Raw genomic sequence first — 25,011 nt, 5'->3', positions numbered from 1 at the left:
GTTACATTTCTCATACCTTCATTGTCAATTCAGCAAACATTGGAAAATCTTTGGAGTGGATTGCTTTCTCTATCTTGTCGATATGACCAGGAACACAGTGTTCAGCTCTGTACTGTAACAAAAACAGGAAGTTAGTTGCCAGTTTTAAAAAAGATACTCTTGCTTCATTTTTATAAATACAAAATCAAAAAAGGGAAGTTGGTAGCCTAGACAGTTATCTTATCAGCTGTAAAAGTCCTACATAGTATGTCAAAAGACACACACCTACATAGTTGAACTTAGAACTCAAGCCATCAACACTGGTCAGTATTTATTAAATAGCTTGTGTGTGATTTTAATATCCAACCTTTAGTAGCTGACTGGTTGTCACGCTTCGTCTCATCCCTTCTGTACTTCCAACTGACTTTTGATTACTGCTGACCTTGATGACAAATACAGTGAAACATGCACACATGTATGCAGCAAAGTAAGTAGATGCGTGTAGTTCAAAGGACAAAGGGGAATTCTGTTTAGATGTACAATCAAGGTAAGAAGCATAATACTGCCATAATCTATATTACAATACCCGTATTGGTCTGTATGTCACCTAAAATGGTAACTGCAGTAGCGAGACACACGAAATGCGGTAAATAAAGGACAGGTGAAGCCGTGGATTTATCGGGTTACCGACTAGTTTCTTATAAATCATGTATCTTTAACTTGTAATCACGCTTGAATATCAGTATATTATATTTCAAAATTGTTCAAATGTGATTGTATGGAGCTTAATATTTTATATCAAATGCTCATAGCATTCGAGCAATTAGTACAATATAATAATGATGGTAGTTTATTCAAAACTGGATTCTCTCACTTGTAAAAAGCAAGCTATACACAAGCCCAATCAGACGCACACATACTAGTTACATTACAAAGAAAACATCAACAAAAAAATTACCACTAGTATTATCACTTTTAATTCGGGCCAGTGATGCTCATTTGCTATCTAAATAAAAAAATAACGACTTGTCAAAAATATATATGTAAAGCTTCGAAAGTCAGCTTTATGCAGGATTGCTTCCAAAATAATATTACATGCTAGTCCTTAGCCCGTTGTATATATATATATGTCTGCCATTGGTATTTTGTTAGCATGATGTAATACAATTACTTTCCAAGGGATCTAAAATAAAGCTGTGGCTTAACCATTCAAAAAATTAAGTTAAACCATGAAAAACAATTGAGTGTGTGACATTATAATATAGATGAAAAATAACAAGCTCCAAAGCAGTTCATAAGTCATGTAACAAGAATAAATGTAATATTATATGAATTAAAATGCCATAGTCCCTGTTTTCTCAAATTCTTTTATGCTAACTTAATTCAGGCTGAAATTACTCACCTGGACAGCACAGCTATCTGAACCTTCTGGACATTTCCCTTTTTCCCATTTGACAAATCCACCAAGCATACTTCGACAAGCACTACCTGACCCAAGTCTAAAGTTTGACCAACAGTTAGGCAAAAAAAAAACATTTTAATAGACTTCTACAAGGAAATTTTTTTTTCATTTCCTTGCGCATACAGTAAATCATAAAAGAAAAATTAAAATCATAAAACATAAAAATGAAGCTACAGTCAATCTGGCTTTAGTTTCAAATGGTCTATATTAAAAGAATATTCATCGACCACTGGTGTGGGCATGGGACAAATGCTGAAATACTGTCCATTGTGACAGATCATTTAACAGACAGATCATTTAATTTAGCATTGCTCATTTTTTGTATTGTTTAGTTTGCTACTAGTTCCTATTTCTTTCTCATAAAAGTTACATCTTGTTTATTTATAATATATTTAATACATGTTTCTTCCTGTCAAAACCTACTAGAATCATTTGAAGTAGACGATTGTGAAAAGATTCAACAAACTCAGAAAACTAAGCTTGTGGCAATTTTTAAAAAGGCAATGTTAAAAAATTAGAGAGACTTATTAATGCATTAGATATCTTTCTGAAAGTTCTAAAAGTAACATGTATTTTTAGTCAAATTATGAAATGCAGACAATGTAGATAAATGGTGTTACCAAAAGCACAATTTAATTAGCTAGAACTTCTTCTGGATTTGTTGTAACTATTTAACATTTTTTAACAACAACAACAAAAAGTGCTTTTCTGTCTTTAAATGCGAGTTCAATATAATAGCGTGTTTGTGTTACATATCTGTTACAGGATGAAGATGATAGCTTCACCTTGACATAATAGGGTTACTCCTAAAATGAGAAGGGCAGGTTTCCTAATAATAGGGGGTTATTTTAAAAATACGGGGGGTGGGTACCCCCTCTGCCAACTATGTCTGTATGCACAAGGAAGTATTTAACAAGAATCCTTAACAGTGCCATTGAATGTGGTCAGGAGAATGTCCTTAATTATAGTTCTTTTTTTTTCATAAAGATCTTTTTATAGAAAAATTTCTTGTGACAAACAAACATGCAACATCTACCTGGCAACAACTGATAGATCCTTTTCATAATTATACACATGACCCAAACATTTGGCTAAAAAAAATATAAATACTAAAGAGGTATTTCTATATGCGTAATCTATATGTAACTGTATAAAAGTGTCATAAAAATTAGAAACGTTTTGTAAAAAAAGAGTGCAACAGTCAATTTTTTTGTCTAATTTGAAAATTGTTTTTACAGTAATGGTGTCATACCTTGTTGTAAATTAGGGGTGTTTCAATTTCATGATAAAATTTTTTTGATGTAACCTTTGCATATGATATTTTTTCTGTTTTTAATTTCTTTCCAGGCATAAATTTGCTACTTTTTGAAAAACTGATTTGTTACTAATAGCATTTTTTTAATACAAAATTGTTAGATTGCCGCCATATTTGTTTTTGTTTGCTAGACTCTCGGTGCCGTTTAACTAGAACGGCATTAGGACTAAAGATGGTAGAGTTAAAAGTGTAAAAAGAAGAAACACGTGTTTGTTGATTTTATATAGAAGAGAAACCATTTTCGTATTTGTTTATTTTATTACCCCCAAGTGGCGGAAATGGCTGAAATGTTCACAGGTTATGGGCCCAGTCCACCAAGAAACCAGTGGCAGAACTTGATTTTTGATGGGGATGAACGAAAATTTGAGATATGGGAAACAAAGATTTTAGGTTACATGAGAGTCAAGGAACTTAAAGACACTTTAGTTGGAAATAGTAGTATCGAAATTGATCCAGATAAAAATGAACTTGCATTTGCTGAACTTATACAATTTTTAGATGAACGTTCTTTGTCAATGGTCATTCGTGAAGCAAAAGATGATGGAAGAAAGGCGTTCAAAATACTAAGAGAATTTTATTCAGGAAGTAGCAAACCGAGAATAATTACCCTATACAACCAACTTACAACATTGTTGAAAAGTGACAATGAATCAGTAACTGATTATATGATGAGGGCAGAAAAAGCTGCAGCCACATTGAAAACAGCTGGTGAGAATGTCAGTGATGCTTTGTTAATTGCAATGGTACTCAAAGGACTCCCCGATCAGTACAAAGCTTTTGTTGCTATTATAACACAATCCGAAACTGTAGACACATTTCACAAATTCAAGCAAGCTCTGAGAAATTTTGATGAAACTGAAACTGCCCGATCTACAAAACCAGAAGCTAATAAAAATGAAGCTATTATGAAAGCACGAAATGAATATTTATCTAAACAACTCATTTGTTACAGTTGTGGAGTTGCTGGACATAAAGCGAGTGAATGTCGGCGACAATGGTGTACCGTTTGTAGATCCTCATCGCACTCGAACCGTAACTGCCGAAAACAAAACCGTGACCAGGCCAAGTCGATGAGTGATAATAATCAGAGTCATTCTTTTGCATTCAAGATTAATGATGACTTCAGTATGAAAATTAATGGTAGTGAGACACTACTCGTGGACTGTGGAGCAACAACCCATATAGTGAATTCTGAAGAAAATATGATTGAAATTGATAACAACTTCAAACCAGCTGAACATTATATAGAATTGGCAGATGGGAGAAAATCAAACAATGTTGCATTGAAAAGAGGAACGTATGTCACATACTTACGTACAGAAAGTGGAGAACTAGTTAAAGTTAACCTTGAAAACGCACTGTATGTACCAACTTACCCTCAAAATATTTTTTCTGTTCAAGCCGCAACCCGTAAAGGTGCTGTTGTCAACTTCTCCAATGATCATGCTAATCTCATTGCCCCAGATGGAACAATCTTTCCAATCGAACAACGCCAACGACTATACTATCTGTACAAAAATAATGTGAGCCAAAAACGCATAGAAGATTTGAGAACATGGCACAGAATATTAGGACACTGTAATATTGATGATGTGATAAAATTAGAATCTGTAGTTCAAGGAATGCACATCAGTGAACGAGAAAAATTTGACTGTGAGGTATGTACACTAGCAAAGCAGACCAACACTCGTAATCGTCAGCCAGACATCCGTGCCACGACTCCTTTCGAACTTGTACACACCGACCTAGCCGGACCAATAGAACCAGCGTCACTGAATGGCTTCAGATATGCTCTTGTTTTCAATGATGATTTCACAGGATGTATGTTTACTTATTTTTTAAAACAGAAATCTGATGCGTCCCGTGCATTAGAAAAATTTTTAGCAGACATAGCGCCCTACGGCAAAGTGAAAACCTTTAATTTTGACGAAGAAATTTTTCCATTTGGTGATGTAAAACGAATGCGATCGGATGGGGGTGGGGAATACATATCACAGGACTTTAAAACTATCCTGACAAAACACTGTATCAAACACGAAATCTTTGCTCCACATTCTCCTCATCAAAATGGCACTGCAGAGCGCAGCTGGCGCACCCTTTTTGAAATGGGAAGAGCATTGTTACTTGAAGCTAGCTTACCTAAACATTTATGGACATATGCTGTTATGGCTGCTACACATATTCGAAATCGTTGTTTTGTAGACCGCATCAGAGAAACACCATATGGTCTTATCACAGGACTAAAACCTGACATCTCAAGATTACATGTTTTTGGTACAATATGTTATGCATACGTCTATAATCAAAAGAAACTGGACCCAAGAAGCCGTAAAGGAATTTTTGTCGGGTATGACAAAGAGAGTCCAGCCTATCTAGTTTACTATTCCGACAGCAGGACTGTATCAAGACATAGACTTGTGAAATTTACGGAAAAATTTCATGTCGAAGAGCCGAACACAGCCATCAGCAACGACTTATTTTCAACTGAAGCCAATACTAAACCGGCTACAAAAAGTAGTTCAGAACAAAATGAGAACCCAGAGAGAAATCCGGAGGCTCGATACCCAACTAGGGAACGCAAAGCTCCACCACGATATGCTGATTATCACTGTAGTGATTTCGCAGACACCGATTATGATTGTTGTTATCTGAATGTTCCAAACACATACAATGACGCAATTCAACAAGATGATGCAGATCAATGGATAAGCGCGATGGAAGAAGAAATCAACTCTTTGAAGCTCAACGATACGTTCACCGAAACACCACTACCCAAAAATAAGCAAGCAGTGGGGGGGAAATGGGTGTACACCATCAAAGGAAATTTAAGCAACCCAATTTACAAAGCGCGTTATGTAGCAAAAGGATTCAGTCAAAAAGAAGGAATAGATTACTCAGAAACCTTTTCACCAACTGCTAGAATGGAATCTATCCGTACTTTACTACAGGTAGCTGTTCAAGAAGATTGGAACATTCATCAAATGGACGTTAAAGGAGCATATTTACACGCTCCAATAGAATGTGAAGTTTATGTTCAACCAGCTCCTGGATATGAAACAGCCAATAATGTTTGGAAGTTAAATAAATCTCTTTATGGGCTCAAACAAAGTGGACGCAATTGGCACCAATTGCTGCATGATTTTTTATGTGATATTGGTTTTGTCCAATCTCATGCCGATCCATGTGTGTTTGTTCGTAGACAATGTGGTTATACCATTGTGTTACTTGTTTGGGTGGATGACATTATTATTACATCAAGTAAGGACGAACTGCTCAACACTGTCAACATCCAGTTGAAGAATCGATTTAATATGAAAGATCTTGGAACACTCTCATCGTTTCTTGGAATTGATTTTGAGAGGGGGATTGACTACGTCACCATGTCCCAGTCCCGTTACCTTAAAAATGTCCTTATCCGATTCAGTCTCAATGATTGTAAACCGAGGAATACCCCATGTGAACAAAACCCTGCCGCATATATATTAGATGAGACCAGTGATACTGAGAAGACCGATAACGACACCAAACTATATCGTCAAATGGTGGGAAGCATTGTATATGCCATGACTTGCTCCCGACCAGATTTGAGTTATGTTGTAACTAAGCTGTCTCAACACTTGTCAAAGCCTGAAAATTCAGACTGGATTATGTTAAAACATGTATTTCGATATATAAAGAATACTGTGAGTTATACATTCACTTTTCGTAGACTAAACCATGAAGAATTTCGTCTCTATGCATTTTGTGATGCTGATTGGGCTTCTTCTTTGGATAACAGAAGAAGTATTACCGGTTATTGTATCAGCATCAATCCGAGTGGGCCACCTATCAGTTGGAGGTCGAAAAAACAAGCGTCTGTGGCACTTTCGACGTGCGAAGCTGAATATATGGCCCTCTCCCTAACAGCTCAGGAGACCGCCTACCTAACACGACTTATCAAAGATTTAACAAATTTTGACCTCAAGCCGCCTGTGATTAAAAATGACAACCAAGGTGCCTTAGCGTTATTAAAAAACCCCGTAAAGCACATGAAGGCCAAACATATCGATATCCGATACCATTATATCAGAGAATGTTTTCAACAGAATCAGATAGCTGTAGAATATATACCTTCAAGTGAAAACAAAGCGGATATATTTACAAAACCGCCAAAGAAACATTTGTTGACAATGTTCAAACAATATTTATTTGGAGAGTAATTTTTAATGAGAACTTTACGTCAAGTGGGGGTGTTAGATTGCCGCCATATTTGTTTTTGTTTGCTAGACTCTCGGTGCCGTTTAACTAGAACGGCATTAGGACTAAAGATGGTAGAGTTAAAAGTGTAAAAAGAAGAAACACGTGTTTGTTGATTTTATATAGAAGAGAAACCATTTTCGTATTTGTTTATTTTATTACCCCCAAGTGGCGGAAATGGCTGAAATGTTCACAAAAATATCAACATTAATTTTGTTACTCGTTAATTCCTGGAATAAGCAAATATCAAAAGTGACCCTCGATATCTTTAATTTGTTCCCAACTTCCCTTTTCTTTTTCAAAGGCTTGAGATATCAAAAATATCAGAAATACCTAGACATGCATAACCTGCTGCGGATGACGCCAGTCCAGCAGCAGTGGGAAAATTGTTTGCAGAAGTTATGTGACACCTTACGATTGGTGTTGCATCCTCATTGTGTTTTCTCTTCAAAGTTGGTTTACTTCGTACTAAAGAAATTTTTGAATAAATAATGCCATGATACCCTAGAGTAGCCTTTCTAACACAAAATGTTAAACTTCAAGTAAAGCCATTTAAAACCAACAGCAATAAGTTCAGAAATTTCTGAATATTACCCATATTAAGACATCTTTGTACTCTTTTGTTCTTCTGAATATCTTCTTCTCTAATATTGTATAAATAGTATTATTTGCAACTTCAAACAAACAACATAAATTTTACTTTTTTGAGAAACACATTATTTGGAACAGGTCGGTTTTCCTTTTTATAACAATCATGAAATGGTAATACAGTATTCATAATTACATATATATTACAAGACTTAAATTTCTGTCTTCAAGTGAAAGACGGTTGATGTGAGAAACAGAAGGCAAATTTCAGTGGATTTTTACGGGCTTGACTAGTGCAACAAAAAAAACATAGAAAAAAGTAAAAGTCTACTTCAATTAGGTAGTAATTTTTAATTAGATTTTTATTTCAAGAAGGCTAGGAACAAAGTGAATGACCTCGCTTTTGTTATAAAATTTTACCCTGAATTGAATGAAAGCATAATGTCAAATAATTAGAATTACGTATTAAGATAAGCCATTAATAAGTCACATATACATCGTTTGTGCTGGACATAAATAAAAATTTGGATCAATCAAGTGATAATACACAAATCAGTGGATGTGCAAAGCAATAACCGACTTTTTTTTATAGATGCATTCATGCAGGTGTACACTATAATGATGTTGTCATGTTTTTCTTACGCATCTTGCATTATATTGTTTTTATACATGTCATATAAATATTGACTAATCTCAAATTTTGCATCAATGAATATCTTCTGTTTACATCATCATGTGAGCAAAAAATAGCCAAATGGAATAAAAAGTTGCTGTGCTTTTTATGATTGGGCACAAAATGCTGCTGCATGGAAAATTTAATAGCTAGTTATTCTGGCAAATGAATAAAAAAATCGCACATGAAACTATTCTTGTAAAAAATGTTTTCCACATACTTTGATTATAGGATTGATTGCTTGATTATACGTTTTTGTAAATAAAACTTATTCACATTAAAAAGAATTTAGCATAACTTTAAAAACAAATCATTGTGCATAACATTATCTTTAGCTAAAAAAAGTCACTTTGACAACTAGTTATGTTCTAGGAATTTTCCTCAAAACAAGCAACAAAAAGAAAAAATGAAATTATTCAGAAAAAAAAACTATTCAAGCGAACTCCCCTTCCTTCATCACATGTTGATAGTTTTCCAGCAAAACATAGTGAGGTTTTAGCTATCTAGGATCCTGTTTTGATAGTATTGAGCAAACTACAGTAAAGTTTCGGCTGTCTACAATCCTGCTTTATTAGTTTTCAAGCAAACTACAAACAACTTTTTAACTGTCAACAATCTTGTTTTGATATTTTTTAAGCAAACAATGGTGTCGTTTTAGCTGCGCTGCGCAATCGCTTACAATCATTGACTAGCCTGCATAATTCATATATATGCAATAATTTTTAAAATTAGAAGCCTGCATACTTGCCTGCCATTCAAGAAAAGTTTGTCTTCTTTAAACTTGCTATCTGCAACCACCTCTGTTTCTGCGCACATCTAAATAGATTACAATATCTATTATACCTATAAACATCTATATTATACATATCAAAAGATATTTAAATTTAAAATAAAAAGCTAAAAAAAAAAATGAAATACAGTTGTTTCTCTCTTTCACAGACAAATTTGTCTTTTCTCACAATTGTAAATTCGTCACAAAACATTTCGAATAGCTACCAAAATTGAACATCATTGTTCAAAACATGCATTGTATGCCCCATGCTGTATAAGCAAATATAGAAATAAAAAACAACAGTTTTTGCACTGAATGAATTTTTTATTTTATTTATGGTGGATCAAAATAGAAGTCGTGTCAGGATTAACGATTCACTTAGTGATGAATTAAGTGTAAATGTTGGTGTACATCAGGGTTCTGTATTTAGTCCTTTGTTGTTTGTTCTAGTCTTAGAAGCGCTGTCGATGGAGTTCAGAACAGGTTGTCCATGTGAGTTATTGTATGCAGATGACTTGGTTCTCATAGCACAGTCGATAGAAGAATTAGTTGAAAAGTTTGAGAAGTAGAACTTTCTTCCACTTCTCGACTAGAAAAGAAAGGGCTAAGAGTGAACACAGCAAAGTCTAAAGTCATGATTAGTAGCATTGCAGCCAAGTGTTGTAGTTGGAAAGTGGCCTTGTGGAGTTTGCAGGAAAGCGGTTGGTAGTAACTCAATTTTTTGTCAGACTTGCAGTCATTGGGTACATAAAAAGTGCAGTAGTATTGGTGGAAGGTTAAGAGCTGACATTCAGTTTGTATGCAAGCGTTGCAAAGGTGAGATTATAGAGAAGGACTTATTTTCAATGATGCGTCAATGTTGTACAACAGTGGCTTGTTAGAGATAGTTGAGAACTTCTGTTACTTAGGTGATATGTTGGGCAGTGAAGGCAGTGTTGGAAGAAGTGTTTGCAGGATAGTTTCTGCTTGAAAAAAAGTTCAGAGAGTTACTACTTCTTTTATTGACTAGCAGAGTCTTGTCAATTGAGGTAAAAGGTAGGTTGTATGAGGCCTGTGTAAGAAGTGTTATGTTGTACGGTAGTGAGACATGGGCAGTGAAGCAGGAAGATCTTGACTGTTTAGAAAGGAATAATATAAGAATGGTTAGGTGGATGTGTAACACCAGTCTGAGAGACAAAAAGAGTTCAGATGAGCTAAGAAGCAGGCTAAATATCCGTAGAATTAAAAATGTTATCCAGATAAGAAGATTGAATTGCCTGAGGCACTTGGAAAGAATGGAGGAGGATAATTGGGTAAGAAAGTGTAGAACTTGATAGTTCCTGGGGCAAAGCCCAGAGGCAGACCGAGAAAGACTTAGCAGGAGGTTATAAGGACAGACTTGATACAGCGGAAGTTGAGTTTAGATGTAACACAGTCTAGATCAAATTGGAAGAGGGTCATTAATATAACCCATCCAACCCATGCTAGTATGGAAAACAGACGCTAAGCCGAGAATGATGAATGATGATGAAAATGAATTTGAGGAGGCAAGCTGCGAAAAAAGGTGCAAAATCAACTCAGTTGTTTCAGAGGACCTACATGTACTTTGTTTTTTTAATAAGAACACTTTAATAAGAACATGATTCTCAAATTTTAAGAAATCAGAATAAGAACTGACTCAGGCTCAAATCATTGTTCAAATCTAACAAAATGTTTATTTATTTCTACAGAATTAAAAACATCTGACACATTAAATCGAGGAGATTTGAGATTTGACAAAGTTGTTAAAAATCTACTTTTAGAGATTTAAGGACGAGAATTTTCAAAATTGAAGATACAGGCCTATCAATAAGGGACTTGCCCAATTCTGAGAATTAAGAAACTAGCTGAGCCATTCATTGTTCCCCCAATTCCACAAAAAGTTTGTCTGGCTGAACAATATCAATTCATTTCACATGGAATTCAATGTCATCTTTCTTATTATTTGCAGTAAAAAAATATCCAATATATTATATAAAGAAAAATAGATAAAAAATGTAATAAAATAAGTTTATAAACACACATTTATATGCGTTTATAAACTTATTCTCTTTATTCAGGTTGCACACCCAATCTAAATTATTGTAACCTTGAGTGAGCGATTTATTGCTCCGGTGTTATTTTCTTATTGATAGGCCGGAAAAGAATTAAGTTTTTAGGAGGGGTAAGAACGGTGTAATAAGAAGAGCCCGCCCCAGCTCAGATTTTACCAGTTCTTACATAAAAACATGTAAAATTAAAATTTCTTCATGGCTTAATTTCTTATCAGGAAGAAGAATTACTCAACTTGGTAACTATAAAAGTATCGACTTACATCTTTGACATGTAACGTTACACTGATAGAGGAATTTAAAGGTGTGTTGAACTCTTCGTTTTCCTTGCCCCCTGGAACAAAATTATTATTTGTTGAAACTTTGTATAGAGCAATCATCATTGATGGCTTTTCAAGAACATTCTAAACAAAACTGCTAATATGTTTCAAAATACTCACAATACTTCACCACAGCTATGTTTATAGGGGCAATGGACTTGATAGATTTCTCCGTCGTCGTCATTGAATATATTTTGTAACTAGAAGGTACATTACAATGAGATTTTATATATTCGAGCAATGCTGTCTATTGGCTAAAAAATCTCTTGTTCAGCAAGATAAACATGCAGTGAAGGATATGGTCCAGCATAGTTTGCAAAATGGGTAAAAATAGAGGCTCTTAGTCAATATAAATATATACATATAAACAAAATAAGTTTTGGAAAATAAAGCTTATTTCCTCTATAAAATCTGATTTTGGTTTTTCACAGGAACAAATTAGCTCTTTGCAAAGTTAGGGTTACATTTGACTAAAACACCTATTTTTTATAAATGTCCATGTATATATATATACATATAAAATAAATATTTTGTTAGCAAGAACGCATTTGGTGACAGTTAAATTTCAAATGGTATCTTTTGGCATACCAAAACACGTCAAATCATGTAACGACAAGACAATGTACCTCAATTTATAATAGTTCAGAATCCTTATAATTAGCTAACTTATTAATATTATAAAAAAATTAAATCTTTAAGACCAAAATGCTGTGTATTTATATGTTGTTTCAAGAACTTTCTTTTTATAGAATAAAGTCTTATTTAAATGTTGCTATATATATACACAGAACAGTCAGGGATAATGCATAATTGAGGGATCCCTAATGCAACATTTCTCAAAATAGCATCCAAAAGCAATTACACGCTGTTTACGCAATAGTCAAATCCATAAGGTTTAAAGTAAAATTTTAGTATCTCTGTTTTTTCCATGACCTTCTAAAACTATTGTTTGATTGACAATGGTCTCTATACCCTTTATTTATCATAAAATTGATTTTTTTCCATTAGTCATTTATACTAAAGAAACGACGATCTTTCCAATGGTGAAATTATTTTGTTTTCAAAAGGGAATGTCGACTTTATCCAAATAACTAACTTTTTTTCTGATCAGTCTTTCACACTTCAAACAGAGACCATAGGGAGCCGCAATTTTTATCCGTAAAGAAAAATGTGTCAACCACGTAACAAAGCGCATGGGATCTATCTTCAGGAAATTCATAAAAGATCTAAAAAGGGTAAGAAACTAGAGGGTGGTAAGGGAATAAGTGGAAAAGGTCAACTCACTCTTACGCAGGTTAATGCAATGCAAAATTTTATGGTCAGACTATTCGTGATAACAAGGGAGACATGTCGCTAAAATGTCTGAAGAAATGTGGACAATTTTAGGTCACTATGCCAGTATGCTTGAGAATCCACAGCATGAAAATTGCCCCAAAGGAGCAAAAAACTGGTGTAGTTATACCAACAAGATCTTGCAACCAGATCACAAACATATAAACCTTCAAATTTTCCATTCACACAAGCAATGATAAATGCTGTCACTCACTCAAATCTTCAAGCAACTTGCTGATGTTAATTTTTTAGAAGGTTGTAAAAACGTTAGCAACCAGAATATTCAATGGTGAATTTATTTGAAAGAGCTGGACTCAATGTTCAAAATAATTCACTGCAACAATGGCGTCAAATGGACTAGGAGAGAATATCCGACAGGGATAATGCCACCACAGACGTCAGAAAGGAGCAAAGAAAATTTAAAAAAATGAATAAAAATAAAATTTGATTCCTTATAGAGGGGTGCAAGAGAATCAAAACGTATTTTAAAGTGGATAATTTTAATAGTTTCATTTTGAATTGATTGGATTTTTTGTTTGAGGGCAACTCCTGTATGTCCCCAAATTTGGGAACTGTAAGATAAGTGACAGCCAAAGATGGCGTTATAAATACTTAGGAGTATGTCATGTGGAACAAAGTGGTGAAACTTAGCTAACATGCCTGTGGCTCTTGATAATTTTGAAGCTAGATTTGACATGTGATCATTCCAGGTTAGATGCTGAAGGTATAATCTTTTGACCACTCAGTCTAAAGTTTACTTTTTTGTGAATTGTTGTTTTAGCTTTGGATCTGAATACTATAATTTCTGTCTTTTTCGTGCTCAGGCATACAATAAAACTATTTGGCTTATCACCAAGCAATTTCAGTTTAGACAAATTCCTTCCGTGTAATTAACATGTGATTCCCCAGTTGTTAGAAGAGGAAGAAGTGACTGAGTTAGTCGTCCACGACAGGCGTGAAGCTACAACTTCAAAAGTTAACATCAGTAACATAAGTAAGTAAGTTATCACTCTCGTACTTTGTGCGCGTAGGAGTCCAGGGTACGATTCCCCTTGGCCTTGCGATTCATTATGGGCAATTGAATATTACCATAGCCCCAGGTTAACCCAAGCCATGTAAGGAAAATTGGGTAGATGGCACACTGTGTGGGCCGTTGGATGTGGCAGGGAGTTGTCTGGCAGAGTGCTGGACCCTAATTGAGTTAGCAATACTCCACAGGGACTGGGAAGTCGAAGCCATGGCCCCTCCTGAAAATAATAGACAGGGATATCCCTCGATATTTGTGAGCCTAGCCATGTAAAATATGCACATCTATCTATCTATCTAACTCAAAACCTAGAAAATATTTTCACTGAATCTAAACCAGTCCAGATACCAAACACATTCATGGTTTTGCGCCATCTTGCACATCACACGCTGATTCCCGGAAAAGTCAGGGACTTTTTTATCCCCGGGGTCCTATCACGCCCCCTCACGCACGAGAAGTTACTTTAATTATTTTGATTTTTGTATTTTTTATTTTTTATTGGCATTCTCGATGCCGTCATGGTTAATCATATTAAAAAAGCTGGTGCAACATCAACAATGTCTTTTATCGATACTTTGAAGGCCTCAAAAACCTGTCTTTCTTAACATGCTTCCCCTTTATGTTATTCCATGATAGGTTGTCATGACCATATCCGGGTGTCCATTCTCTACTGAGAATTGTTCACCCCGATCGAACCTCCGATTATGACAGGCGAGTGAGTATAATCAATGTAGCAGGTTGGGCTTGCTCTGACAGCGGTGTAAGTATTTTTTCCAAGGTCTTTGCCGCCATAACAGTTCTATAAATTGTGTTGTTATCCCATCCTCCCTTTTCCGGGAAGGTGTGGTGGGAGAGGGGGCAGATGGAGCGGTACCAATCTCACCTCCTTCTTTTTCGCTTTCTGATAGATGCAGCTGAGTAAAAAACATTGGTGAACGACATAATTAATGTAATTTAAAAAGCTAAAACAATTTTTTCTACTATGCAGTTGAAAAATCATGATCTGAATTTGGATGCACTGTTCATATATAATCTCTTAACGTCATTCTCGTCCCCAGAGCTCTTAAAACGTCGACGTTATCGACGATTTTCGACGTTTATCCCAAAGACCTCTGATGTCGAGAATTATCTTAACATATGTTTTTTTCTAGAAATGACCAATCCGGGTAATGCCTTCTCCAAACCAAAGAACATTTGAGAAACCACTGCTACATCATGAAATTACCTGCACACAGACAAGTGCCACGGTTACAGGATGAGAGGAGGGGTGCAAGCTAGTATCACGGTTGTGTGATGAAAGCATGGATGCAAGGTCAACGAGAGAGGTCAACCAATGAAAATATAAAATAAAAACTTTCAACATCATTACGAATTCTTTTTATCAACAATTGTCAATTGTCAATTATCAAAACTTGTGTAATTTATTTTATTTATTTACTTATTCATTTATTATTTATAAATAGGAGAGGTTTTGTATTCAAATTTGTGAAAAACGTTGCTAGTAGATACAACTATTTAAAACATTTGTTTTTCAATTATTTCTATTTAGTACTGTACTATTATATGACATTGTAAGTATTTTTAGTTGTTCAAATACTGTAAGTTAGTTTTATTTTTGATTTATTCTTTTTTATAAATTTATATTTACTTTTTTTACCTCCTTTTTTATATCTTTCTAACATTTTTTTATTATTTAAATACACTAGTCGTTAGCCGTGGATAAAATCCACGGGTTCGCCCGTCCTTTTTATACCGCATTGCGTGCGTCTCGCTACTTGCGCAGCTAAGCTACCATTTTGTGTGACGAACAGACGGACGGACGGACGGACATACGGGTATTATAATATAGATACGATAAGAACTAAAATTTTCGGCGAAAAAACTTTCGGACGCAATTTTTTATTTCAGTAGATAATTTTTCGGACAAGATTTATATAGTAAAAAAATATATGGGCAAGTCTTTTGAACGAATTTTTTTTAGAAAATAAAAAATTAGAAGCATTTATAACGCACATATATTTAATCAAGATCTAAAAAAGGGTCTTCAGGATCCAACTTTATAGTTAGAGCCTCAGCCAAATGTGAAATAACGAAAAAAATAAGTTCAAAAACTAAAGTTTTTATTGATTTTCTAATTACCCTATATATAATTTCTATGCACTGGTCCTTTTTTAAAAAAAATTAAAAAACCAAAATTTTCGGACAAAAAAACTTTTGGTAGACACCAATTTCGGACAGAAAAATTTGCGAACAAAAAAAATTTCGAAAGTTTTTCCGACCGAAAATTTTCGTTCCTAATGTAGGACCAACAACGATATTAAAATCCTTAGAAAATATTTTGACTGGTCGTAACCCCCGCCCGTGGCAAATCCACTGAAATTCACCCGTCAGCACCTCGCAGCTTCCATCTTTAACTCACAGATGGAAATTTTCACCTCATAAAATAAAACAAAGCTAAAAATAAAATAAAATAGTAAAACTGATCTCAAACCTTCTGTGTTAAATGGGCAGATCAAATTCATCAAGGGCTGATTAACTTTTAACCAATTAGAAACCTCATTCAACTACTGTAGGTTACCAATGAGAATAAGGTGAGAACTTTGTCTTATTTCGGAATAATTACAAACTATATTTATAGCTAAAACGTAACTTTTATCAGGCTATGATTCTCTAGGCGGGCTTTATCGTCTACGTTGTTTAGAAGCTTTAACCAATTAAAAAGCCCCATTGCTAATTGATTGATGGCAGATGAATAAACAGCTTGAAAAAAGTTGAAAAATAGGTTGGTTTACTTAACGTAAAAAAATACACACGCAGTACAAAAGCCTTTAGAGGAGTTTGGAATGACGATGAAAAATGCCATACTTTGTATACTTTCAAATAGTTGAAGTTAAATACCAGAAAAAACGTTTAACGTGAAGTCTACGTGGAATATAAAATAAGTACCTGATGTGTATTGCACGTGTATTTGAATTTCCTTATATATTCCAGCTTGTTTATTTTCAAGAACAACACGTTTACAAGCAAATTCCAGCTGAAAAAACAAATATAAAATTTTAGTTGTTTATGTCAAAGAAGTTATAGGTTGATGACTTTTTTCTTAACTGTTTTTGAAGAAATTCACTTGATAGCTAAATACACAGAATAAATAAATGTTGGAATCGACATACCTTGGAGCCTCCAAGGAATAGAGGAAGAGATTTGTTTATATTAAAAAGCGCTTAGTATTGTATTTATAACTGCTGCTTTTTTGCTTCCCTTTCGTAATGACAATCTGCTAAATTTACAATTTTCGTGTTTTTCACCGCATAACAAAGATAGGCGTTCAAACGCATGAAAACGATATAAAAGGTACAAAAATATGGCCAATGGTTGCAGGTATCGAGGAGGATTCGAATAAAATATTCTTGTTGTGATAATTCATAGAGCCCTTACTTTTTTCCAGAATCTTGGAAAGGGAGAGAGAGTTTTATAAAGATTGATTAACAGGTAAATACTTTAATTTTCTGGTACCTTCAAAACGTGACGAGTAGTTTTAGGTAGTTTTAAACTACCATCTCAATTTTAAAAAAGACATACTTGAGCCATATGAAGCCCTGGATACAGTGTTAAATATGTAGTACTTTGTCTTTTTAATGAGGTTTGAAATACCCTGGAGTATCAAATAAATCATCAATGTTTTCTATTTTGCAACCCTCCTCCTCAATTGTTACACCCCCCCCCCCCCCCCCCTCCGATTGATACTTTCATTGTGATGAAAATTATCAGTCGTTAATTGCAAATTGCAAGCAAAAAGTCTGACAATAAATTTATATATATGGTTTATTTTTTAAATTCCAATTGTTTAGTGCCAAGTTACGTAAAAAGTAACGGTGACAATGCAACATTGTTCCCATGGCGAATTGCATATTCAATAAGAACTCAGGGCCAAAAGATCCTGGGGATGAAGATGAGTGACAATGTTATGCAGTAGCCATCGCTTAATTCTAATATTTATATTAACTTCCGTTCTTGAACTGTCTTTGTGTTTCCTTCAACCTCGCCCCCAGGACATCTCGTATGTTTTTTAACCTTCGCCAGGATTATATTTGCACCGCCCTTCTGAATGTCACAAGAGATACAAAATGCTTTGTTTTCTTTGGATTCTACTTAACGCTTTCTTATAAGAGCTACCAGCTTTACTGTACACCATAACTATAACATTCGTTTATTTCGTTTATTTCGTTTATTATCTTTATGATAAAGATTACAACATCAGATAATTCGAATTTTTTTATCTGTAGTAATAGCCGTTTTTTGTTCAAAATAGTTGCGTCGCAGCTTCATTTAGGATTCCTACAGAGTAGATAATTTTCCAACAGGCGACGATATTTTTCTGCCAAATACGGGCTCGTAATGTCTACCTATGAACTTTAATCTCAAAATGTCTAATTTTCAAATTATCGACCACTCTGCATCGAACATTTATTTACTCCAGCAAATTTCTGTTCTCTCTTATGTTCTCTCTTAAGTTAGGTAGCGGCTAGGTGGTGGCTACTGTTTTTGTAAATATTAGAAAACATTGGGTAGATAGCCTTGGGTAGAAAATACATCAGGTATTTTCTACGCAAGAACCATGTCTATCAATTTTGTTCTCATCTCTGGGCTTTTTGTGCAATAGCCACTTATTAGAAAGCAAAATAATGCCCTGGTGACGAGTTCTTTTAAAAAAATTAATAGGTATCCTCATGGTTTTGTCTATAGTGTGATAAGATATTTCAACAAAGATAAGGAAGAGTTTTTAATCCCGAATTGGTTATTTGAAGAAAGAAAAAAGATTTATTTCACTTTACCTTACTGCCAACGAAATGAATAAGACCTAAAAAGTTTTATTAATAACTTAAATCGTTGGACAAATGAGAATTTCATTTTCATTGTGTTCTGGAACACTAAGAAAATCCAGTCTCTCTTTCCGTTGAAAGATAAAATAAAGCACTTGGCATGCGTTATCTACGAAGATACTTGTTCATGCGGTGTGAACTACATCGGTGAAACAGTACGAAATGCGCAAACACGATGGTCTGAACATAACAAAGTGTCTTCAACGTCCGAACCAGCTAATCATGTTGTCGTGAATGATGGACACTCTTTTTGCTGGAAAATTTTAAGTTGCGCTCCAAAATACTGTTTAAAGAGGAAAATTTTGGAGGCATTCTATAAAAAGTCGTTAAGGCCTTTTCTTAAGGAACAAGTTGAATCTAAAAGATTATTGCTTTTTCATAACGGCGAGACGTAAAAATATGTTTCCTTATTACGACGTTAATGTATTTCATATTCTATTCTGCTCATCTTATTATCCACAGTCCTTTGAGAGTTTAACAATTTTATAATAGTTACACTAGTTATTTAAACCCGTGGAATAATCCACTTAAATTTATTGTGCTTCTTATCACAAAAATGTTTGTTAGCAATTTAATTAAGAAGGCGAAAACCCCTGGAGGAATCCACTCAAGAACATTTAAATTTATTTATGTTTTATATCACAAAGTGATTTGTTATCAATTTCTATAAAAAGTACGAACAATGAATTAAAACATTTAAACAAAGGAGACAACAATAATAACAACGTTAATGGCCTGTGACTTTATCTGTACAATAATTTATAACAAAGCACTCGTCACGGTAAATTTATATTAGCATGCAATGAAATTCTTAACTAATGAAATCATTTTATTTTATCACATGATTTGTTCTAGCCAATCAAAATCGTCAACAAAACGTTTATAAAATACAGAACATTTTTATAGGAGATACATTATAGACGCTTTTAAAGAAAATTGTAAAAATATATTCCACTCTGCCTGTTACAGACACACAGAAATGGCGTATTATTATAGAGACTAGTATTTAGCCCCGTGGAAAAATCCACTATAGATACCAAATAAAAAAAAACAGCGAAATAGTAAACGAAACCATAAAATTTATTGTTTTTTTTCGTCAAAACGTTTTATTGTTAATTCCATTCAAGCGGGAATAAATAAAAACAATATGTTTTTCATTTCAGTAGACACGTGCTTAAGGGAATAATAAAAATTAATTACCCATAACTTTTGTGTAATAAAATTTACATCATTACACAAAGGTTTTTATGAGAACAATAATGTAAATTAACCGTGACTTTTTTAAAACAAACTTTAAATCTACTTGAAAAAGCACACAAAAGACAGAATAAAAATAAAAGTTTAGCAAAAGTGACATGTTACCGCGGCTGTTTTTTTTAGAAAAAACAACACATTCACTTTGCCTGTTACAGACACACGGAACTGGCGTATTATTATAGAAACTAGTCGTTGCCCGTGGGAAAATCCACGGAGTCGCCCGTCCTTTATATTTCCCCGTCGCAACAAAGTGGAGAAAAACACATCACATTTGATATTGGTGTTTCCGTAACGTCATTTTCTAACTCAGCGGGAGGTCCGCGCAGACACAGACTATTATAATAGAGATGGTGGTTTTATTGTATAGCAGCGATACTTACCTGACGATGTAAGAGTTTTTACTTACAAAAAGCTTCGTGTATTTTTGTATGTTCTTGTATATAATAATATCTCGCTTCATATTTCTTTACAATGTTTTTGTTTCGGAAGAACGGGAGAATCATCCCGTTTTTTTGTCTGTTTCTTGCCCTGTTTCGTGTTCCGCTTTTTGTTCCGTTTCTTGTCCCGTTTTCTTGTCCCGTTTTCTTTCCCATTTCTTGTCCCGTTTCAGTTGCCGTCCCGTTCCATCTTCATTTAAACAGTCTCCTAGTAACAAAAAAACGTGAGATATGTAAAATTACGTCATTGCAATTGACGTCAGTCATTCCGTTTTTTTATGACTGGATTTAATAAAAAAACACGTACGTTTTGAATAGATTAATAAGAAACATCTCAATTTTGTTGTGATTTTAATATTTCATGCAAAGCCTATTTCATATTTATATAACTATAAATTTTGACAATAATATTTATGAAATGAATGTTACGAATCATCCTCAAAAACATTAACACGTCACAATTGTTATAAATTTGTAATGACACAAAAATTCACGATTGTTGTTAGTATAATTACAAATTAATACTGTGCAGAACAAGTAGATACGAATTTCTAGGATCTAAAAGTGCGTGCACTGTTTACATATGAACGATGCGGTCAACTTTATATACGTCTTCACCACGTTCTATGCAGATTCAATAAAAGGAGAGTTGTTGTTAAAATAGTGTACGGAGCCAAAGTATTATCGGTTAACGGATCAAGCTTCAGAGGTCAAGATCGTGTACCCCCAAGCAATCATCTACGTTCTTTTTCATAACAGACAAGGTCAGCATAACAAAATTTGTCTAATTATCAGAGCCTTGTAGGTTATACTATAGAGCGCGACAAGAGACTTATAAAACTACTTATCTTATCAGTCTGTAGAAGTGGAAATATTGCAGTCTACCGGCTACAAAGTATTGTTATGCTGTTTGAAGTTTTCAGTGGTCTTTTTAAGGCTTTTTTCCCTAAAATCATTAACAAATTATAGTTATAAACAGGATTTTATTTGTATATGTGTTCTTAAGGGACATAATCTGATTTTTGATTTCGTCAGCTTCATATTTAACACTTACAGCTAAGTCCTAATGCCTTGTTACATGTTTCTTAATTGCATACTTTAAGTACATAAAGTAGGTACAGAAAAGGATAAGAAATAAAAAAAAACTTACTTTACTTGTTTTTCTTATTTAAAATTGTTGTACAAGCCTTCGCATCTTCAATTTTTTTCTCATAAAAAAACAGACAGGCGCGATGTTATTTAGGACTGGACCCGATTATAAATAATGACATCACATCGTGCAGAAAGTTTAAGCGAGCGCAGAGAACGTTCATGTTAAGACCTATAGCTTACATTAAATCACTTTTTGTATGTAATTTACATTTAAATCTTTAAAAAATGGTTAGTTGCTCTGCGTTTCGATGTACCAATTGATTAGAGAAGTGTAAAGAAGTGAGTTTTTTAATTTTTTTTTAATTGACCAGATAAGAAGTTGACATGGTACCTAAAACGAGACCTTATGCGCAGCAGTGGCATTTTAATGTAATACTTTCTTATAAATTTTAGATAAAAAAAGATTTTGCTGATTTCAGTAACATGAATATAACGGAAAAAGTAGAAGAGCATTCTGGTTATGTGTTTTCAATACTTGATGTCGTGTCCAGCATAATACTAACATTATCTGTGATTTTCAACTTACTTGGTGTTTACCTACTGAAACAACATAAATCTCAACGTAATATAATCCAAAATTCTATCCTAGTTTCAATGAGCTTATCAGAAGTTCTCATAGCTCTTGTTGATATTGTCTACATGATCGCGAAATTTGCAGGATTGGACGAAGAGACTTCAAATATTTTTGTATATTGCGAAGAGGTTGTTGCTGGTCTGTTTTTCACTTATTATACAGTTTTATTTATGTTAACATTTGATAGACTGTTAGCGTTCGTGCTGCTTTTAAAATACCATAGCATTGTGACTATAAAAAGAACACGGTGTTGTATAGTTGTTGCGTGGGTTGTCGGAGTTATAATTGCTTTTCCATTCTTCTTTCTGAGTCCAGATACATTTTTTGAGACATGGTATAAATATATATACTTGATTCTGGATGGTATAATTCTAGCCACTGTTTTTATAACGTATTCATATATCTTTAACAAAACTTCTAGGAAGCGCAGAACAGTAGCGTCTGGTGTTGCAGGCAGAGAAAAGATGTTTGTTGTGACAACTATAATTATCGCAACTTTCGTTCTACTTGTGGTTATTCCTGATATATTATACGCGTATCGGTTTGTAATCCACAAAATAGGAAGCGACACGGAAGAGACCATTATTGGATTGTGTTGGGAATTAAACTATCTTTGTGACCCTTGTATATACATATTTCTTCAGAAAAACATTCGAACAATACTGTTGCAGAAAGCCTCAAAATTATATCGTAAAAAAGAAATTGACAAAATAACTATTTTCGACAATGCTCGAGATGACAAAAGTCATATTTACTCGTTTTCAAATGAAGTTGTTGAGGAGACCAAAGTTAGGCCCAATAGTGGATCATTTGACACTAAAATGTAACTCGGGTTTTTTGGACGACAGGAACGTATAATTTTATGTAAACAGAGAAATACTAGCATTGTTATTTCAAACTATTCTGAAGTCTTGTTTAACTGAGAAGACCGTATGTTCTGCACACACCAAACCGAAAAAACATTCTGCCATTATGAATCTTAACGCGGTTTTGCGGCCTGGTCTCTAATTATTCTGGCTACACAATGTTTTCCTTTTTTTTCCTAAAGTTTTGCAGCTGATTTTTTTACTTGAAAGAATTATTTGTCGTGAAGTTTGAGTGTGGAAAGTTTTAACTACGCAGTTATGGATGTAGTAACACGGTTATGTAACAGTTTTTTTAACGAGAAAAAAGCTAAAAAGGAGTGTGGTTCCTGGTATCATCTGACATGACGAAACATGGGGATTCTTCCTTTGACAAGGGTAAATAGAGATAAATCAGAATGGAAACCTAGTACCAGTGACCAAGTTTGTTATGGAGACCGATAAATATAAAAGTAACGTACCCAGAGCTATCGCTTAAAATAAGTTTTAAAGTCCCATCAAAAAAGTCAAAGAAAACTTTTCAGTCACCCACCTCCACAGCCTAAGTTAAAAAACTGCTAGAACATGATGATAAAATTACGGCTTCAGAATTAGAAAAAAGATTATTTTACGATTCTGCAATCTGTGTGTCACCTCTGGTGTTAGAATCAAAAGCTAATTGATCATGTCTGAATACCCTAGGACAAAAGATATTGCCAAATTAAGAATGTATATTAATTGCGACCTGATATAACGTTTCGAAATGCCACAGTTTTTGCTACATGTCCCGTTGATTGCTATATGGGTTACCATTTTTAAAATAATTTTCAACCTTAGCTTTAGGATATTATGAACCAAGCAAATCTGGGAACTACTTTTAAACTATATAAATTATATAAAACAACGTTCAACAATCTCGAGAAGAGTATTCAATGGGATGAGGTTAAGGGTTCGAGAATTTTTTAAAAAAACGTAGTGGGAGCTAGTTTAGGGGGTCATGATATACCGTATTTTTCAAAATTCGCGGTCAAACTCTCATAAAAAATTATCATACAGAATTTTGTTTGTGACGTCACAATTTTTCGTCACGCCTCATTACATAAAATACCGTTGATCATCAGCAAAAATCCACTGATCATCAACGCATGCGCTGTATTAATAAATATGCGTCAACTGTCAATGAAATTTCAATATCTTCGGAACCGCAACACTGATTGCATTTGTGGCCGGCGTAGGTATCTCCTTACCTGTTATGGCCCTGGCATTAGTACAAGAATCAGAGAAGGAGGGGTCCAATGAGTGGAGGATTAAAGACCTGGAGGATCGTCTTGATGATATCTTAATAAATGAATGAGGAATGCGGTGACTGTTTGGCAGTACTCGATGCGTATGATAGATGCAGCTGTGGTCGAAGGTTCCTGGTAAAGGGTAAGATGTTGTGCTGGTACTGCTATAATGAATATATCACGTACAATGGGGGTGGCTGCGTATGTACAATGAAATACAATTCTCTGGGGTCGTTTAAAAATATATAATAAATGCTCAAATTTGAGAATGAGCTTGTTAGCAGTAAATTATTCTACAACTTTGCCGCTACGTTTACAGACATCGACAATATCAACGTGGAATTCTTAACGGTGTGAGGTGCCATTCCTGCCAATGGAGGTAAGGATAAAAGGTATATTATAGGGTACCATACGCAGGACTTTTGGTAGCCTTCAGAGTGAAGGCACCGAAAATCTGGTCGGCGCATGGGGTGACAAGGTACAACGCAAATGCGTAACCGGCAATTAGTCTCGATTTCGAAGAGTATCCGAACTTGATCATGAAGTATCGACAAATATGGTCAAAGGTCGAAGAGTTGATTTCTGAGCATCTGACAACGGAACCCGTGAAAAAGGATAGACATGTTAACGCCAAACTCCGGTACCACAAGGACGCGATCACGATCAAATTCCATGGCATGCCGATACCCTACGATGAGCCCTGCCAGGTCAGTCCCATCTTGGGTATTTAATCGGTATATGGACAAGGCAAAAACCAATACCCCAAGGTACATATTACGGAATGTCAGTACAAGGACTTTAAAATGGTTG

General features: G+C 34.5%; 2 protein-coding genes and 1 long non-coding RNA gene across 7 annotated transcripts in view; 2 read left to right on the top strand and 1 right to left on the bottom strand.

The window, feature by feature from the left end:
* The window catches only part of LOC130613744 (diphosphomevalonate decarboxylase-like), a 31,892-nt gene extending 15,605 nt beyond the window's left edge, over positions 1-16,287 (bottom strand). For 3 of the 4 annotated variants that reach the window (XR_008975725.1, XM_057435080.1, XM_057435081.1), the window contains exons 1-11: positions 16,265-16,287; positions 11,535-11,614; positions 11,358-11,428; positions 9,002-9,069; positions 7,587-7,636; positions 7,326-7,460; positions 2,478-2,532; positions 1,382-1,478; positions 938-985; positions 347-421; positions 17-112 (exon numbers count right to left, since the gene is read on the bottom strand). Coding sequence is in view for 3 of the 4 variants with exons in the window: in XM_057435080.1 (XP_057291063.1) it covers positions 17-112; positions 347-421; positions 938-985; positions 1,382-1,478; positions 2,478-2,532; positions 7,326-7,460; positions 7,587-7,636; positions 9,002-9,069; positions 11,358-11,428; positions 11,535-11,598 (759 nt within the window). In the remaining variant the exon portion in view is untranslated. Of the gene's footprint in view, positions 1-16; positions 113-346; positions 422-937; positions 986-1,381; positions 1,479-2,477; positions 2,533-7,325; positions 7,461-7,586; positions 7,637-8,997; positions 9,070-11,357; positions 11,429-11,534; positions 11,615-16,264 lie in introns of those variants that run through there. The other variant, XM_057435082.1, reaches the window with a different exon arrangement.
* An 83-nt stretch (positions 16,288-16,370) lies between these two features.
* On the top strand, positions 16,371-20,374 carry LOC130613747 (uncharacterized). The gene is made up of 2 exons (XR_008975726.1): positions 16,371-17,262; positions 20,034-20,374. It is a non-coding gene; the product is annotated as an uncharacterized LOC130613747 (long non-coding RNA).
* Positions 20,375-20,875: 501 nt separating this feature from the next.
* On the top strand, positions 20,876-23,256 carry LOC130613745 (histamine H2 receptor-like). Of its 2 annotated transcripts, none has more exons than XM_057435083.1 (2): positions 20,876-21,111; positions 21,893-23,256. In XM_057435083.1, the coding sequence occupies exon 2, from the start codon at positions 21,923-21,925 to the stop codon at positions 22,898-22,900; it is 978 nt and encodes a 325-aa protein (XP_057291066.1). In that variant the 5' UTR covers positions 20,876-21,111; positions 21,893-21,922; the 3' UTR covers positions 22,901-23,256. The 2 variants fall into 2 exon arrangements, with proteins under 2 accessions (XP_057291066.1, XP_057291067.1); XM_057435084.1 differs by lacking the exon at positions 20,876-21,111 and having other exon boundaries at positions 21,486-22,407; positions 22,495-23,256.
* Positions 23,257-25,011: the final 1,755 nt, after the last annotated feature.

This window comes from Hydractinia symbiolongicarpus, chromosome 11, assembly GCF_029227915.1.
Source record: "Hydractinia symbiolongicarpus strain clone_291-10 chromosome 11, HSymV2.1, whole genome shotgun sequence".
Taxonomy (NCBI): Eukaryota; Metazoa; Cnidaria; class Hydrozoa; order Anthoathecata; family Hydractiniidae; genus Hydractinia; species Hydractinia symbiolongicarpus.
The sequence above is the reverse complement of the archived record's forward strand: the minus strand, read 5'-3'. Positions and strand labels throughout refer to the sequence as shown.

Bases quoted from the DNA above. Each gene is read 5' to 3' on its own strand.
- LOC130613745 (XM_057435083.1), top strand. From the start codon at position 21,923: ATGAATATAACGGAAAAAGTAGAAGAGCATTCTGGTTATGTGTTTTCA.